At 35.8% G+C, this 17,819-nt stretch overlaps 1 protein-coding gene across 1 annotated transcript in view; it reads left to right on the forward strand.

Moving 5' to 3' along the window:
• Positions 1-435: 435 nt before the first annotated feature.
• The window catches only part of PITPNC1 (phosphatidylinositol transfer protein cytoplasmic 1), a 68,651-nt gene continuing 51,267 nt past the window's right edge, over positions 436-17,819 (forward strand). Inside the window, exon 1 of the mRNA XM_054846470.1 lies at positions 436-550. Within this exon, the coding sequence (XP_054702445.1) occupies positions 497-550 (54 nt within the window). The 5' untranslated portion in view covers positions 436-496. The remainder of the gene's footprint in view (positions 551-17,819) is intronic.

The following is a 17,819-nucleotide window of genomic DNA, read 5'->3' on the forward strand; positions in this document are numbered from 1 at the left end:
TAGAAAACAGGGAAAGAAAAATTATATTATCAAAGTTTTGGAGCATCAGTAGACTTTTTTTTTTTTTTTACCATTTCCTATACCTGCATATTGATACTAGTTTAAAACTATTTTTCTTAGGTTTCAAATATCAAATATTTCTTCATATTTTGCATTTGTACTGATGAGATGAAAGGTTCATAACTGATGAAGTGAAGAGTTACTTGGTTTGTTTCTGTTAAACCTTTAGCATTTTTTTATAAACTCCAAAAATATATAAGCTCTTCTGTGAATCATTTCTTGATGAAAACCAGTGTTTCAGTTTGTCTGTCTAATGGAGTTGCTGAGGAGGCTCACACTGGGGAGTCATGAAAATGCAAAGACTTGTGTGTGACATAAAGCCATTCTAACATACTAAGTATGGGATCCCTTTCAGAGAGACTGTAAACAACTTTACAAATTAATCATTACCTTAAGGTAAGATGGCATTTTCATAAGAATGAGAAATAACTAGCCCATGATTGAAGGCTCATATACTGAATTCCTAAGGAACCATGCACTGGTAATATGGGTAGGTCTTGTTTCCTCTCAGTAGATCTTTTGAGATGTTTCTTTGTAATTTCACACTGTTAAGTCTTGTGTCCCTAGTACATTTACATGTTTTTGTAAGTAGAAGCAGTAACAGTAGCTGCATGATATGGACTAACTAGTGGTAAACTGGGGGCTGTTTGGTTCCTCTGTCTGTAGAAGACCATGGTGAAGCCTAAATTTTCATGCCTGAATTCTTCCATCTGTCATGCGCTGAGGGTGACCCCGTGGCTAAAGAATTCTAAGCTGGTGTTCCAGATGTTCATTGCCACTAAGGTCAAGGAGATAAAGTTACTCAGCTTTTCAGCAAATCAAGAGTTGCTCTGTAAGTGTTACAGGCTACAAGTGCTCATTGTAACTCTGTATCCCCTCTGCTCTATGTTCTCTCCTTTTTTTCTCTTCGTACTCTCTATAATATGCCTCCCACTCCCTCTTTTAAATCCTTTTTGTAGGAGGTTAATTACAAAAATGTAGCTTTCCATCCTTGTTGGGTTCAAGTTATCACTTGTTCTTTTTATATATTGTTCATTGGGGATTTTTTTTTAATAAGTTGTGGATGAGTATGCTACAATCGCTAATGAGTATGTTGAACACTGTAAGACCTGGCACAAATTCCTCTGGGACTTCATTGGTGTCCTCTCGAGTGATAAAAATTACTTGTCTATTTATTTTACTTTTAAAATGTATCTTTTAAACAATTATTTATCCATGTAAGGACCTTTCTTCTTATCTCATGGCAAAGTCATTTCTTTTAGAGCATCTGGGGTGTGACCTTGGCAAAATGGGCTTTTGATATTGAATTGGCCCATATCAGCTAGGTCTCCTTTGTCTGCATACTTGTTGACCCCTGCAGAGACAAAGACACGACTTCTCTTCACTAAAGCTGTGTTAACTTTTCCATCTATATTTATGCATCCAAGCTGTGCTAGTCATGGGTTTTTTTTTTCTAGAGTAATAGGAATCACTCTCCTACACTCTTTGTTTTCTGTTCAATACTTTGAATTGACGACAGCAAATGAAATGCATAAGAAAAGCAAGTTAATACAGCTCCTGTCCTACTTGGTGAAAGTATAGAATTTTAATTTAATGCCAGCACGATATATTGAATTAATTTTAAGTGCAAAGAGACAGAATTCCAATTAGAGTACCAGCTGATTTTTTTGATTTTTTTTTTATTTTTATTTAGCATGGCTGCCTTCTTTACTGCATTTAAGCACAAAACTTTGGTAGAGCATTTTTGATGACCTTTTTTTAATATTTAGTGAAATCATTGACTATCTGGTGACTGCTTCTTAAAGAGAATCAGAGAGGTAGCAATAATGCTAACAATTGGGATTTCAGGGAGTTTATTAATATTTTTGGCAAGAAATATTTGTTAGTGGTGTGCAACAGTATTTCCATATTATATTATAAGTTGTTTTGCCAAGTGCTGGTTGGCAGCATGCCATGTTCCTTAGTTTCCATTTGGAGCCGAGTATTCTTCTGATCGTTTTATCTCTGAAAGGAATTAACATTTGCTTTATTTTAGATACTACCTCTTGTAGGATGCATATCATTTAAACTAATAGGATACTGTGTTATGAGGCATGGTTCTTTTGTTTATCCAGGCTTTGTCATTGCCAGTAGCAAACATTGTTCTGCTGTCTTTTCATCACCACAGTCCTAGTTCATGCCCAATGCACACAGAATTGGCAGTCTTGAAAACAGAGATAAATTTCCATGTCCATGTTTAACTTTGATTTGTTCTTACACTTTTGCTATAACCTCCTCCCACTGACTGTAAATCAGTAAGTGAAAAGCACACCATGTACGCTCTCTGCAGCCAAGCATTTGATATGGTTGTAATTAATTGACAGCATTCCTATAGTATGCTGATAAGCAAGATTAGTGCCCTTCTCAGGTCCACTTCTACTCACAGTGAAGTCAGTGGGAGTTTCCCTTCTTTGACATTAAGAATGCAAAAATACAATCCTAAGAGAGAATTCATTGAATGAAGAGCTGTGTATGAAATACAAGCCAAATTCTGTGCTGAACTGCACTCTGTAGAACTCCATTGGCTTTAGGTAAAGTGGAAGAAAATCTAGTAATTTATCTATCGGTGGGAAATAAGGATATGTCTGCAGGCTTGTGAATTTTGAATTAAAGATTTACCTCAGTTGTGGTGTCTTTGCATTGTAACAATACAATAAATCAGTTTGCAATGTAATCAATGGACAAAGTTAATACCAACTATATTGAAATTGATAATTAAGACAGGTAGTTTTGTAGTAAGAAGATACTAACCTGAAAATAATTTTTCTAAGGTAAGATCTAAAGTAAAAAATGAAGTAGTATTTCTGTGGACTACCAACTGCTGTCATGGCAAGATCTTTTGCCCTTGGAACAGCAAATACATCACTGCAAAACTTTCTCTGACCTATTTCCATCTTTCACACTTGCATAGGAGGTACATCAGTTGGGTATAATGCTCAGAAAGGCAGCAGGATCAGGAAAAATTAAAGCACGTGATCAAATGCTGATGGCAGCATAACAGCTGACCAGCATTTGAACAGAGCATAAGGTTTGCATTAAGAAGGTATACGTTTAGGTTGCATATACTTATATTTTCTTCCCTGTTACTATTTGTGTAACACAATGCCAGAAGAAAATCACACCTGGTTTCATGATTCAATCAAGTGCTCTTTGTCCTACACTCCCACAAAGTACTACAAGTCATTTTTGCATATGTATATGACATTCACATTTATGTGTTCTTTAACTCTGTTCCGTCAAAGGACCAAACTATGTTAGAATTTTCAATCTGTTTCCTAGGGACTTTTAATAAAATTGTGGAACAGATGACTTGATAAATGATATATAATATGGGCAGAATGGCACAAGATGAAGCAAAGTTTTGTCTGCTCAGTAGATTTCTAAGACAGATGAGCCTGGCTTGGTAAGCGCTAATACATTTTTCTTCCCTGGCACTTGTTACTTTACTGCCTCATCTTCTTTAACAAGTGAGTTAATAGTAAAAAAAATTCTTCATGTGGACCTCTGTTCTGGAACTTGGGCGCTTTCATTGTGTTCTGTTGATACAACATCTTAAAACCTGTCCTTTTCAGACGAAAACCTGTTTTCCTCATAAGAAGATTAAAGCATCCCATGACCAGAAGTGCAGGAATCCTAGCAGTCTCAGTTGTGCTCCACATTCAAATAGGAATGACAACAGTAGATGTTGGGACCTTTTTGTTTTGCTGATCATGCTCTCTTGTTGTGGCTGTAGTCCTGAAACTGGTGACCCGTGGAAGCCTTCACTGTCAGTAATGGGGAAAATATGCAAATGTAATAATCTTCTGAATCATCTTTTATAAGGTGTTACTGTAGTCTGAGACAGAATTGCAAGCCACCAAAACATGCAAATCACGTTTGTGTGAGTGACAGAGTGAGGGTGTCCCTGTGTTTAAATAGGGCATTACTCAAAATAGTACTATTGCAGCTTTCCATGGGAAAGTACTTTCTGTTCAGTGAGATGTTTTCTTTCTCTACCTACTCATCAAAAACACCATCAATCCCATTTCCAGTGAGGCAAGCTTCTGTGGAATGTGACGTTTGTTATTTCCCCTACCTGATAAGAGCTGTATACCTAGATTTGTACACAATATAACACATACTTTTTTTTTTTTTTTAATTTCTAATGTGTGAAAAAAGGCTTGTTCAGGAGAACTTAGCCTCCAAAAAATTATTTTTTGGCTAGATAAAGGAAAGGTAAATGCACTTTTTCTATTGTTTTCAAGCACCTTAATGCAGGGAAGGAAACAGAATTGAGTTTGTTGGAGTCATGAAATAGAGTATATGGTTGGAAATAACTCAAAGGTAACCTCCTGATGGTATTTTGCATGTTTTGAAAAAAAAGAACAGTATTACAGCGCACAACTCACAGGTGAAATTTCAGAATTTATATATTACAATAATAGAATATACTATGCATATTATAATAATGCTACAAATTTATTGAACGTTTTTGGTGGTATTAACAACATAAAATTAAAATCTATATAGGCTATAAACATATTCAACCAGCTACCCTCCAGGATCTTCAGGCTTGATCTTCGTTTCTGTGCATGCATGGAATTTGTACAGGCATCAAGAATTTCATACTAATATATAGAACTGACTGTCAAACAAGATCCAGTGAACAGAGGTGATCAAAACTTCCCTCCCCACCTCCAATATTCAAAAGTGTAATTGCATCACAGATAAATCATTGCATATTCAGCTATAAAAAGAAGCTCTAGAATGGTATAGAACACGGGAACTAATGTGTCATTTTTATGTTAATTTACCTGGCTTCAGTTTGTCCTGTAAAATAAAATGTTTTTATTCTTTTTTTTTCTTTTCAGTTTTTATTAGCTTAGACATTTAGGATGATCCACCAATTCAGTTTGAAGTACTAAAGAGGATGTATTCATTGCAAGCATTAGTTTAGTACCAGTGTATATGTCCTTCTGAACATCAAATTAATAGTTTGAGTCATGGAGGTTAAAAGGAATTTTAAGTGCTGCTTTAATGAGGACAGACACGAACATCTTTTGATACCTTGTATCGAATTTAAGTACTATGCCTATCTGATATACTATTATAGTGGTGCCCGCTACTGCTTCCATAATTATGGGCCTGTCAGCATTTCCATTACAAACCCCTATATTACAGCTGAAAATATCACTCCGGGATGAAGTTCTGTACAAAGGCTTTCAGCCTTGAATGAAGAAGCTTTCAAAATGAATTTTGCTGCTTCTCCAGTTTAAAAAATGAAGTTTTGCTGTTGCTTCCTCTGTATTAATGTCTTGTTTTCAGGAAAAAAACCCAGACTCAAAATGCTGATGTTTGTTTCCTGTAGCATGAATATAACACATCCAAAAGATAAGAATTGAAAGTTGGACACTTTTATTTAACCACAAAAAAGAAAAAAATAAAGCTGCACAAGCAGGAAAAAGTACATCTGCAAGTTGCCACTCTTGAGTTCAAATCCACTTTGTCTGCAACCTGTCTACAAAGATTTCAGTAGCCTATACCCTTTTTCATAGATTCCATAACAGCAATGAAATTATAATTTTGCTTTTTATCAACATAGGCTGGCTTAAAAATCATTATTTAAGGGTTCAAGGACAAGCACTTAGAATTAGGAGGTGCCAGAATTAACATTGCCCGTACAGTTTTGGTTTGCCTGGTTTTTGAATATATTTTCCATAAAACTGGTTCCTGGAAAGGCTGGGTGGTGCTCAAGTGAACGTCACTTCTTCATTATATAATTTTTTGTCGTCTTTTTCAGTAACTTATCACCCATCTCCAAAGTTGGAACCAGTATCTATCATGGTTTTAAGTGATGTTTATCATTAAAATGTCTGAATGTTTTACTAAACATTAATCAATTTATTTTCATTACACTTTTGTAAAATGAACAAATTTTTTAATTTTACAGATGACGGACATCTGTATTAGACATGATAGTTGAAAATATTCACTCATTTTGAGTATTAACATTTGGAACCTTATTTTTCAGAATGGAATTATATAGCCCATTTAAAACACAGTACTCATTGACTTTAGCTATCTGGTAAATATTCAGCATTTCTTTGAAGCAGATCTCGTGTTAAGTAGGGTATGTAGATGATGAGGAACAAGGAAATAGCAATTGATTGTGAAGAGTTTGGGTTTAAGCGATTTGCCTTGTGTTACCTAGATTTTTTAATTTCTGTCATTTCTCATCCTTGTGCATCACAACTGAGTACTGTTGTGCTGGTGATGCCCAGAGGATATGAGCTGATGTGGATTCTTCAATTCGTATGACCTTGAGCTGGCACAGTTTTCCTTTCCCAGTATGTTTTTCAGCTCTTCAGCAAATGGAGCTGAAGCCCTATGTACATTAAACCCTATCTACATTAGTATGCGACTACCTTGAATAGGGAGAAAAAATGGCACATGATTATTTAATTGTGCCATAGTGTTTATGTACACAAGTGCATTAATATCCAATAAGCCATCCGTCACTTTTCCATAACTCGTGAGTGCCTGGCTTTACAAGCTTGAGAAGATTTCCTTAAGCATAGCTTTTGTTTGTAATTATTTTGGGGGCTTTTAAAAGGTTCTGAGGAAAAAAAAAAAGCTTGACTATATGGCCTCATGTGAGCAGCTGTCTCTATCTTCAGTGTTGGAACTTTGAGATGCACTGCACAGATTTCCAAGATAATAGAGGGTAATGGATAAAGTAATCATTTAAAATGTACATGATGACATGTGATAGAAGGGAATAAGCAAAGGACAATAAGCAATAGAAGAATATGGGATAATATACAAGGAAGACATATATCCTATATATAGTAGGATCTGAGAGGCTTGAGAGTATGCAGTAATCACATAATATTTTGATAATTCATCTGGAAAGCTCTATAAAGCTTCTGTTGAGAATATGGAACTGTATTTGCAAAGGCTTAAATTTGAAGGTTTATATTTAGCCAAGGTGCTAAATATGAATAGATTTTCATGTGAACAGCATAAGACAGGTATTTTATGCAAATACTATGTCTGTTGAATTTCAAGTCCCTTTCCTAGACCACTCAAGGCATGAGAACCATCCAAAGGAAAAAAATTATGACATTTATTTTTAATACATTGAATCTTTTTTATTTAAGAATTACTATTATTCTTACCAGCAACTGAAACATTCCTGAGCCATTTTGATTGCAGCTTTCTGAGCCTAAACTAGACACAGTAAAACATCCATGCAACTAAAATGTAGCAGTTGTTAGAAACCAGAGAACAATCTCTTTTAATGGGAGTTGTGAGCAAGCTTAATGATAGGTAACCTGTTACTTTCTCTGCTTATACTTTTAGGTATCTCTTCAATATAAGTGGTTCATTTTCATAGTACTATTACTGATGGCATACATTTTAAATACAATTCTGTTAACAGAAAAATACTGCTACTTATTTCCACAATATGCTGCCTATGCCAATGTTAAAATAAATAGTTGATGGTAACATAAACTTGTGTTTTACTTAACTGGCAATGACCTGCTACAGTATCAACATCGTTGCTAGCAGTATAAACAGTACAGCTAGTAAATACACAGCACATTCATTGAAATTATTGTCAGAGCAGTGAAACCGCTAGCTGCTTATGATATTTTAGGCCAAATTCATCAAGACAGTGGCTGTCTTCAAGTCAAATGCAGATCAGTAGGAGCTGAGAATGGTTACTTGGCTTCAGTTATATTTGGCTTTATATTTTGTTCTAAAAAATAATAAAACAAAAGTCAAAGCAAAAGTTAAGAAGGAGCTAAGAGTGTAGGTACACTTCTGAGTGCAATATTTCAGTCCGTTATCTACACCTGGATTAGCTGCAAGTGTTAGCCTGGGGGTGGGAAACAATCGAGCCATGGTAGCACAGTGCACCTCAGCCAAACAAATTAGCCCACACTGAGCTCACACTGCAGTAAATGTCTATATTATTTTTTATTTTCATGTTGTTTCATAGATGAATTATTTCCTAGCCCTTAAATCTCATCTTCTTTCAGCATCCTTTTCATATAACCTCCTAAAAAGACATCTAATCTTTCACTTCAAGAAAATGTAAGGTTGTTCCACTTCTTTGAACTTCTTGCTTAATAGCTATTCATACAGATCTTTAAGCTAATGGTGGTCTCTGAGACGCTAAGAGTAATTTCTTCTATGTTTTAGTGTATTTCTGAAAGGATACAATATAACATTTTTGTTCATGGTTTTGTATTCTTGCAGGGGCAATTGCAATTTTAGGAATTTCTACGAGGTTGTTGTGACATCTAGAAAATTATTTTGAAGCCAATATCCAACAGTAACCTGAGAATTCATTTACTGTCACTTTTTCTTTTTGATGTCACTGGAAGGAGAAAAGTCAGTCAGATGGCTTTAATGAAACATTTGATCTACGGATGAGTGGAGAGGCAAGCACATCTCTGCAAGTTTTCCTTTGGGATTGCTGGCAATTCTATACTTGAGAGAGTGCGTATTGTACTCTGTTGTTGCCTTGAATGCATGTCTTCACGAAGACGAAATAGTAATGCCGCAGTGACATCTTCCAGTTAATCACGTGGTAAATGTACTATGATGTAGAAAACTTTCACATCATACTGACTTCACAAACACCTTAGCTGCAAAGATAAAAGCATCCATTTTGTAAAGGTTGATAGTTTTGTGATATAAATCTTACCAATAGATAGAAAGGGAAAGAAGATAATCTAAAAATAGAATGGCAAAGAATAGTATAGTATTTCAGCCCTGCACAATTACCTTTAATAGTAAGTGGAAAACCAATGCTGGTTTTATCTTCCTGATGTAATGAAATTCTGAATTATCCTTTCATTTCCACAAGTAAAAAAAAAAATAAAATTAGGAAACTTGATTCTTCATAGGCCTTTATTCACATGAATGAATCTTTAATCGTTCTGGCTCTTTTTGTGACAGGGAAGTCATTTGTCAAATAGTTGGGGTTGTCAGGGCTTTGTGGCAGAGTTAAAGGACTGGAATAACAGTGTAAGTAGCAAACCTCAAATTCAAACCTTCTGCTATAGAAGAGTACATCGTGTCTCTTTCTGTAGCGTATGTTATGACTTATAGGAAAAACATAAGGTCTTTTTAAGAAAACAGCCTTACCAAATTAAACCAGTGTACAGAAAGCTTGGTTCCCCAATTTGTGTCAGCTCTGGCACAGAAAATGAAGTGATCTTCAGGGAGTCAGCCGCAATTGGTGGATTCTGAACCTAGTCCTGTTGCCAGTGCAGCTCAGGAATTTTCCTAGATTTTCTTTAGGAGACCACCAAGAGGCCATCAGATCTATAATACTGTGTAGTCATCCTTTTTCTCTCAACCATATTTGGTATGTAAAGAAGTCAAGGAAGGTGGAAGACTGATATGAGAGCTGGATCTGCCAGATTTGTACCAACGGGAGGGAACTGTGTGCCACACATTTACTATATGCAGAATTCTCTGGTGTTCGTTAAGGCAGTATAGCCAGGTAATACAGGAAAAACTAGCAAAGAGGAATCCAAGGCTGAAACTCTGGCTTCATTTCCTCTCTTCCACACATTGTAATTCAGGTGCTGTAGTACAAATCTTCTATTTGTTCTCAGTAAGTCAGAAAGAACTAGGCGATGGGAATCCTCTGAGTTGTAAAAGAGCTCTGACCCTTCACTAAATTAAATTAAGCACACTGCCCTTTTGGCAGGCTTATTTGGTTGTCAGATCTAAGCTTTTGTATTCTATGTTGATGGTCATTACGCATTTGTATGTTAGAAATTATTGAAAGAACAAGAAAATAAAGCAATAATCAGTCATGTTTCCCAGACTCTGTAGTTTTAATATCACTAAGTGCCATGGGAAAATTACATGGAAACACTGTATTGTCATCCAGCAGTCTTGAATGCAGTCTTGCATCTTTCCTTTCCCTAAATGAACTTTGTTTTGCAACACTAACTCCTCTTCTGTGTTCAGGCTTCACTTTAAACGTCTTAAATATTTTTTTAAACAGTATTTACTGATCGTGCAATTTAAAGAAATAAGTCGTGATCAAATTTTTTTTATTTAAAGTTTTCCCCTTTTGGCATTAAATATTATTTTCAAGACACTGCACTATCTATCCTATTTTATTGTAATACCTGGGGTACTTTTTCTTTATAAAGTAACTTCATTTATGGATATTAGCTGTTCATTTAAAGAAGTGAGTTGTTTGGACGTCCAGATTATATCAGGTAGCTATTGAGCTATTCAGAATCATGATAAGAGAACAGGCACATGACAGGTTTAGTATAGTCAACCAGAGCATACGCTTTCAGTATATAAAGCCATAACTGCTTGTACGCATGCATGCATCCCACTGGAAATGCCAGATTTCTTCCCACATATTGCCCTACTTGTCAGCATTTGTGCTCACAGCAAGACGACCATTTGGCTCCAACAGAAGTAACACTGCAAGCTTCCCACAGAGCCAAACTGATAGCTGACTCTCACTGACAGTTGTGACCACTTAAGACAGCGAATTTCTCATTACCAGCCTTTCAATCAGAGAGTAGAATTTTATGCATTAATTTATTTGTTTTTAACTAATTGTATGCAGCCTGGGTAGAAGAAAAGATTCAAGAAGTGCTGTTTAGCCTGGTTGTCTGCGGTGGCAGGGACTGGCTTTGATAATCCAAGATTGGGAAGCAGGTATATCAGATCCTGATGATCAGGGAAGATGCGGCCTGAAGAACCCTGCTGTGACACTGTGTATCTTTAATTTGTCTGTCTGAAGTGCTGGATAGCAGTTCAGCCATGGCAGTGAGGAATTCAGAGTGCGCTGCCTGCCCAGATGGTTATCTGCTTCTCAGGAGGTTTGTGCAGTCCACACCGAGCACAAGGCAAAACAACAACAACAAAAAAAGACAAATAGAGAATTTAGGTTTCAAAGTTGGATAATTAACCATTAACGTTCCTTGTATGTATTCATTCTATGCAGTGAACGTGAGAGAGGGAAGAATGGGATATTATAAAGATTAACGAGTGGCTGGAAAGTGACAGCGTGGATCCTGCAGCAACAGTTTGCCATGAGCTCCCATTAAACCTGTGCTCTGAACTACCTACCTAAAATATTCCTAGACAAGCTCCAGGCCCTGCTTAAAATACCACATTCCAGAGTTTTCCCTGTTTTGGGAACAGCTAGTAGGTAGTTTGACATCCCCTCCCTTCCCACCCCAAAAGTTTTTAAACATGGAAGAGAGTTATGTGAAAACAAATCTGAGAAACGGTGCGCTAGAGCACTTACATTTCTTAGATAGGAAATTGTTCACTATGGTTTTGCCTAGCCTTTGAGCTGTAGAATAAAGCACTGAGTATGCACGTTAAAGTTTAGCATTATCTGGTTAACATAACTGATAGTTCATAAAATGTTTAGAATAAAAAATTCTTTCATAAAAATGCCTCACTGTCACATGCCTGTAGAAATAGTAGAAACCATCTAAAACAGTATAAAAGCAATGTTTGAACTTAACAGTAATACTGTTATGTACTGTTATGAATGTTTGTCTGAACCACATGCATTTAAAAGTATGTTAGACTAAAATTTGATTACTGACCGACCTGTGAGACCAGTTTGGGCATGGACATTTTTAGTGAGATTCATTCATGTTTTAATCTTTTCTTCCATCCTTTTCCTTAATTATACCTTTTTGTGTTTCTTGAGGAATAATTTACAGCCACATAGCATATGTCAAAGAATTCTATAAACTTTTCTGAATTCTTTATTTTTATGAAAAGTACTAAGTTTATCAAACAAGCAGATGACGAACTAGAGGAAGGTCAAGCTATGTTGGCGTGCAACAAGTTTGTGTTCTTGCTGTCTGATCTTTCTGCATGCTATAAAAAATAAAAAATGTATTAGACAAAGAGCGTTCATTGGGTTGCCATTGCTACAGCAACCACTTCCTCCCTGTCAGTTTGAACCAATGACTTGTTGAGAGTTTGTTGTGTGGGTAGTAGAAGGCTGTGGGGTAGCGGGAAAGGAGGCAATGATATCTTTTTAACTGTATTTTTAGACTGTGGTGAGGGTTTTTTTGTTTAGCTTTTGTGAGTGTGTGGTTTTGTTTGTTTTTCCAATTATTGAGGTCTACAGCAGAATGCTCCAGATTAATTCTCTGACTTTTGCACAAAACCAGCTTTTTCTAATGGGTATGCATTTAAAGTCTTTGAGCTCTATGTTTTCCGTTTTAAACGTGTATTTGATAGCAGATTACAGCCCAGAGGACTTGCATAATCTGTAATCGCATGACTTTTGCAGAGCACTGTGCTGTGGTCTGAGGGACCGGCGGAAGAAAACCAGGTTCTCTATAAAGAGATCTTATCTATTTATATATTTTGTTGTTATGGTTTTCAACTTTATTCCCTGGTGCTACTGTACACCATGAACTCTTATACCCAAAGGATACGTTTCAAATGACGCAGCTGGCTCCAACTAATGAGGAAGTGGTTAACTTTGGAGTAGAAAGTGCAGAAAAGCTCTTTGTTCACTTACGTACAAAGCTCTCTGGAGTCAACAGGAGAGTCTTTCCATTGGACTCAACAGGATCTGTTCCAGTCTAAGTGGTCTTTTGGAAATTTCTCTGTAGCAGAAAGATTGAACACCAAAGAAAATTCTTTGTGGTGGAAAGAAAGATATTCCCACTTATAAGTATTGAGAAATTGTTTTATCTGTTACTCATAGTGTGCAAGCTACTTCAGAAGAGTGCACAGCCCGGCACAGAACCAGCAGCCGCTCATTTTTTTGCTGTCACTGGTAGGGCAGGAATATCTGTCCTAGAAGAGTTTTTTAGTTCTCTGGTATGTTGTCAGGGTTCCATTTGTAGCACTGGATTCTCTTACATGCTGCATATTTTCACTTCCACATTGCCAGCTATGACTTACAACTCCTCTATAGCAAGACTGTAGGTATCTCTATGGAATATAGAGATATTTATTTGCTATATAAGCTTGAGAAATTCCATCTCATCTAACCCAAGCATTATCACTTTAACTCTGTTAGTGCAGGTAACTTCCTTAGAGAAAGGTAATTACCTTTCTGTATGTATGCTTATAGTGATGTATTTTGACCACGTGAAATTTTGAGGGATTATGTTTGAACTCTTACAAATGTTTGAGTTTTTCATGAAATTGTTGTAAGTTGGTTTGCAGTCCTTCAATTTACTGGATTCATCAGAATAATTATGTGTTATTATTTATAATATATTATGGCAAACAGTATTCATTATTTTGATATCAGCTTTAAAACTTTCACTGGCATTTTGTAGATATGATAAATGAAAGTGCATGTGAAAGAATATTGCATTTGAGATTTCAGTAGCAGGATTTTTAAAATTCATGCACTATAAAGATACAACATGTTTTAAAAGGTTTTATTTCTCTAATCTTCATAAACAGGATGAACCTGTGTAGTTCTTCTGTATTGGTTAAAATATGCAGTTTTGTTGTTGTAGTTTTCTGTACCTCCCTCTGTACCGTTTCCAAGTTCTGTTCCAGAGGAGATGCTGGTTGTGTTTGTAATGTTCTAGACTTTCCTTACAGGATTTGTTTGGCATCTGACACTGGTCACTAGAAGCAGATAAGCACTGGTAGAATGCTTAATGCTGTGACACCATCTGTCAAAAACATCTGGAAACCATATAGCTTCGCATTTCTGGATTATGATAAAATTGAATTTAGCCTATAGAGTCCCTTGGCAGTAATTCTTTGCCTTCATCCTCCCTTTATTCTGCATGTGGTATTGAAAGAATGTCTGATCGGGAAGCTTTGGAGTCTGTCAGTTAGTCAGGAATGTGGTCCTTCCTGGAAATTTTATTTATGCTTATATAAGAGCTTCCCTTCTCTGTTGTGCTGGAAAGCAGCAATTCTACTCATCTGTATATTGTAAAAGAACTTGCACCTTCAAGGTGGAAAAGTTTTAAATCAAAGGCTGTGTGTTCTGTAATTAGTCTAGACAAAGACATTAGATGGCAGGCACATACTGTCCCCAGCATCCTCGCTTCTCCAGCATGTGCGCTCCACAGATGTCACAGTTGCATTGCGTTCTGCAGCAAACTTCAGGTTTCATGCCCAAGAGTTTATTTGGCTGCAGTTTTGATTTTCCATAAGTCAATAGCAAGCAAACAGATTTCTCCCCTAAATGTACTTACTACATTATTAGAGACTTCATGCATGTAAAAAAGGCATCAGTGCAAAAGTAGTAAGTTGCTACGGTAATGACTTATTTCAACATTGCAGGGGGGGGAGGTCACTTGCAGATTTATAGAGTAGGTACTTAGTTTGCAAATGTTTATTCTAATGAACTGAAATGGAAATATTGTATCTTCTTTTGGTTTTAGTTTTGAGATTTCAGTGTATCTTATAAATCTGGGAACGAGGAGGAAAGTATGTCTTCATTTCCTACTTGTATAATTCAAGACTTGGTTTTATGTACTTCCTTTCATCAGATAACGTCAGATAACCTTAATATCTTCATCACCCTAATCTCTAGGTTAGATGCAGAGATGCAGGAGTGACCTCGACTATTTGCAGACACAGAATTGCATCTATCATTATTTTTATCTTTAGAATGTAAGCATAAAATGAGTGCATTTTAAAAATCAAATTGAAGCCAGTTTTATTTTAGAAGATCAGAAAGTCAGATGAAGTATTTGTGATAACCAAATGAAATATTCTGGACTGTGACTATGTTTTTGTTTCATTGGAAGTAGCAAACAAAATTTCATTTTCTTCTAAATAAGATATCAGAAGGCAGGTTGGATTTGTCTTGTTCAGCTTGTAAATACTAAGCACTAAATTCTGATGCTAATTCTTTTTCATTTTATATTGTGTATCCTAAGAAAGTTCTCCTTTTTTTCATATTTATAAGCAGAATTCTATTGCCTAAAACGCATCATAAGGAACTTGCGAAAAAAATGTATTTGTAGAATTATTCACTTCTGTGATTCTGATAAAGTTTATGGAATCCTTTGTAGTCTCTTCGGTGCTTCTAAACGCAAAGATACAGGCAAAATTTTTTTCTGAAAGCATCAAATTCTCTGTACATGAAAGTTGATGGTTTTGGTATGAGAAAGATTTTTATAAGTCACAAAAATGAGTAATTACTGAAGAAGAGTAATTAGAAAAAAGTAGCCTTAGGGGAAAGAAGTTCTACTTAAACATTAAGCAAATACCATTAGCCATGCAAAAAGAGAAAAATAATTTCTAAAAGTATGAATAGATGCACACGTGTTTGGTCCATGTATAAAGATAAACCTGCCAAGTTCTTTTCTGCACTCTATTGAGTTTTGAAGGGTCAAAGGATGTATGCCACTCTGAATACTCCCAGCTTAAACTGAGCTGAATTAAAATAAATATTTTATTTTAAAATCCTGCACTTCAGAGAAGTTAATCTTTATGTTGAAACTCAGCTTTGTGGCTCAAGCCCTGTGATGCATTGCATTGTCTGGCTGCCCATAGCATTTCCTTTCTCTAGCCAACAACAATGTGTTTGATATGCATGGCACACAAGTTTAGTTTCTTCTCGTCTTTTTGCCCCCCACATCTTGTTTATTTTAATGGAAAAACACATAAGAAGTTTTTTCTGTCTGGTTTAACAAAGCAAGTTTCTCAATCACCATCACTAATCAATGGAGAATGTTACTTTTGACTGCAAGCAGAATAGATCCATGTGTCAGCCTGCACGCAGGACTAGTGCACACTGCTGGAAAGAGATCAGTGACAGTGATCAAGAAGGAAGCCTATGCTTTTCCATTCTGACTTTTCTTGGAATATCTGAAATGGAAATAGTTTTTTCCTAGAATATCAGAAAAAGACTTTGGGTTACTAAAAAAACTTTAGTAACCTCTACAAAAATTATGTTGAAGTTTTACTTCATTTTACTGCCTTCTAAGTTAAAATTTTAAGAGATTTACTAAACAGCTCTTTGAGCTTCAGCCTTCAAGTGAACCACAATCTCATGAATGAACTGTGGTTAACAAATAAAATAGGCTTTTGTATTGACTTAGAAAAAACATCAATAGTATTTGATAGTTATCAAACCAGTTTTGCTCTGTAAGGCAAAGTGAATTGTGCCTGGAAAACAATAAGCTGCAATTAAGGCATGACATATTTGTGGCTTAATCGGAGACAGGTACTTATAAACAGGGAACAGTAGATGTGAAGAGTGTTTCAGTCCGCATTACTGACAGACTGGCTATAAGTGGTTAAGCAACAGAATAAGTCCCTTTTAGCTGTTGTTTCTGGTTTTGTGAACAGATGACATTTTAGACAGCCTCCTGAAAATTTATGTGCATCCTTTGTAGGAAATGTATGTATCTTCATAAATCTAAATAATAGAATATTATGGGTATTTATGTAAAAAGTACATAGTGTAAACAGTTGAAAAATCTAACCAGATGACTCACTGTAAAATATTGTTAATAAAAACTGATTCTTAAAAATTGTATGAGCTTGTACACTCAGGATAAACAGCTGGCTTTTTTCAATAGCACAGCTGGTGTAGAAACATGAAATTACTACCATTTGAACAGGACATGAGCTATATTTGGGAAAACATTTGCATGAATGCTGAAAATTTGCAACTTAATTTTCATTTATTTTAATTTTCATTGTACACCTATTAACCACAGATCTGGACACTGCAAATTTGGAGTAGGCCATGTTTCTTTAGCTGAAAATACTAGAGGAGGATACTGTCTTTCTGAATATCCAATATGTTGTTGCTGAACTGTCATTCATAGGAATTGAAACAGATAAAGTATCTTAAAGATGTAATTTCTCCCTTGAAAAGGCAAAGCAAACATGAAAGCAGTAAGAATTGCATTTCACAGCGTGCAGAAGTCAGCTGATCCTGCTGCAACTGTTTGTTTGTGAGGCTACAAAAGCATGTTCCCATGAATTCGAGCAATGCTAAAGAACACTGCTGATGCAAGCCAGCAGATGTGTAGTGCATTGTGAATCACAGATGCATGCAGGAACTACTTGAAAGAAAAATTTCAAGTTCAACTCTAAACTTTAGCTGGTCAGATTCTTTATATATTACTAGGGTAAATAACATTTATACCACTAAATTAATTGTACGGTTTTCAAGGCCCTCAAATCAAAACAGTGCATCACATTTACATTCAAATTTTAGGTCTTAGATGTTTATAGTTGTTATTATAGCCTTCCTGCTAAAGCTTTCTATAGACCTTGTTTATCTGGCTGGTTTTTTAAATGAAATGACTTTAAACCATTCATTGTACTCTAGTTCAGAAAGTATTGTTGCCTTCCTGACAGCTCATTCTGTGTTTTCCTACTACATTAGCTTTAATGTAGTCTAAGGACTATGAGACAGGCAAATTACTACACAGGCAAGATCGGTTCCCTCGGTTCTGCTGTGATGAAGCAATGGGCATCCTGTAATATGGACAACATTTTTTCAGAAGTTTAATCTTTACTATTCAATTGGTGTAAGAAGTTTGACACAGATTACTGTCCTGAGCAGCGATGGCATTAATCACATAAAATAATCTATAGACAAAATAACCCTTTGACATATTTAATATTAATTGTCTTTCATCTATTATTTCTTCCACTAGTCGTTAGTGAATGCCATCTTGATTTCTCATATGGCTTCTCATTCTTCTGTGCACATTTTCCTTATTGCTGGGTTTTCCTGTGTTGTTCGATTCAGATGCTTCCTA

Source organism: Grus americana, chromosome 18, assembly GCF_028858705.1.
Source record: "Grus americana isolate bGruAme1 chromosome 18, bGruAme1.mat, whole genome shotgun sequence".
Taxonomy (NCBI): Eukaryota; Metazoa; Chordata; class Aves; order Gruiformes; family Gruidae; genus Grus; species Grus americana.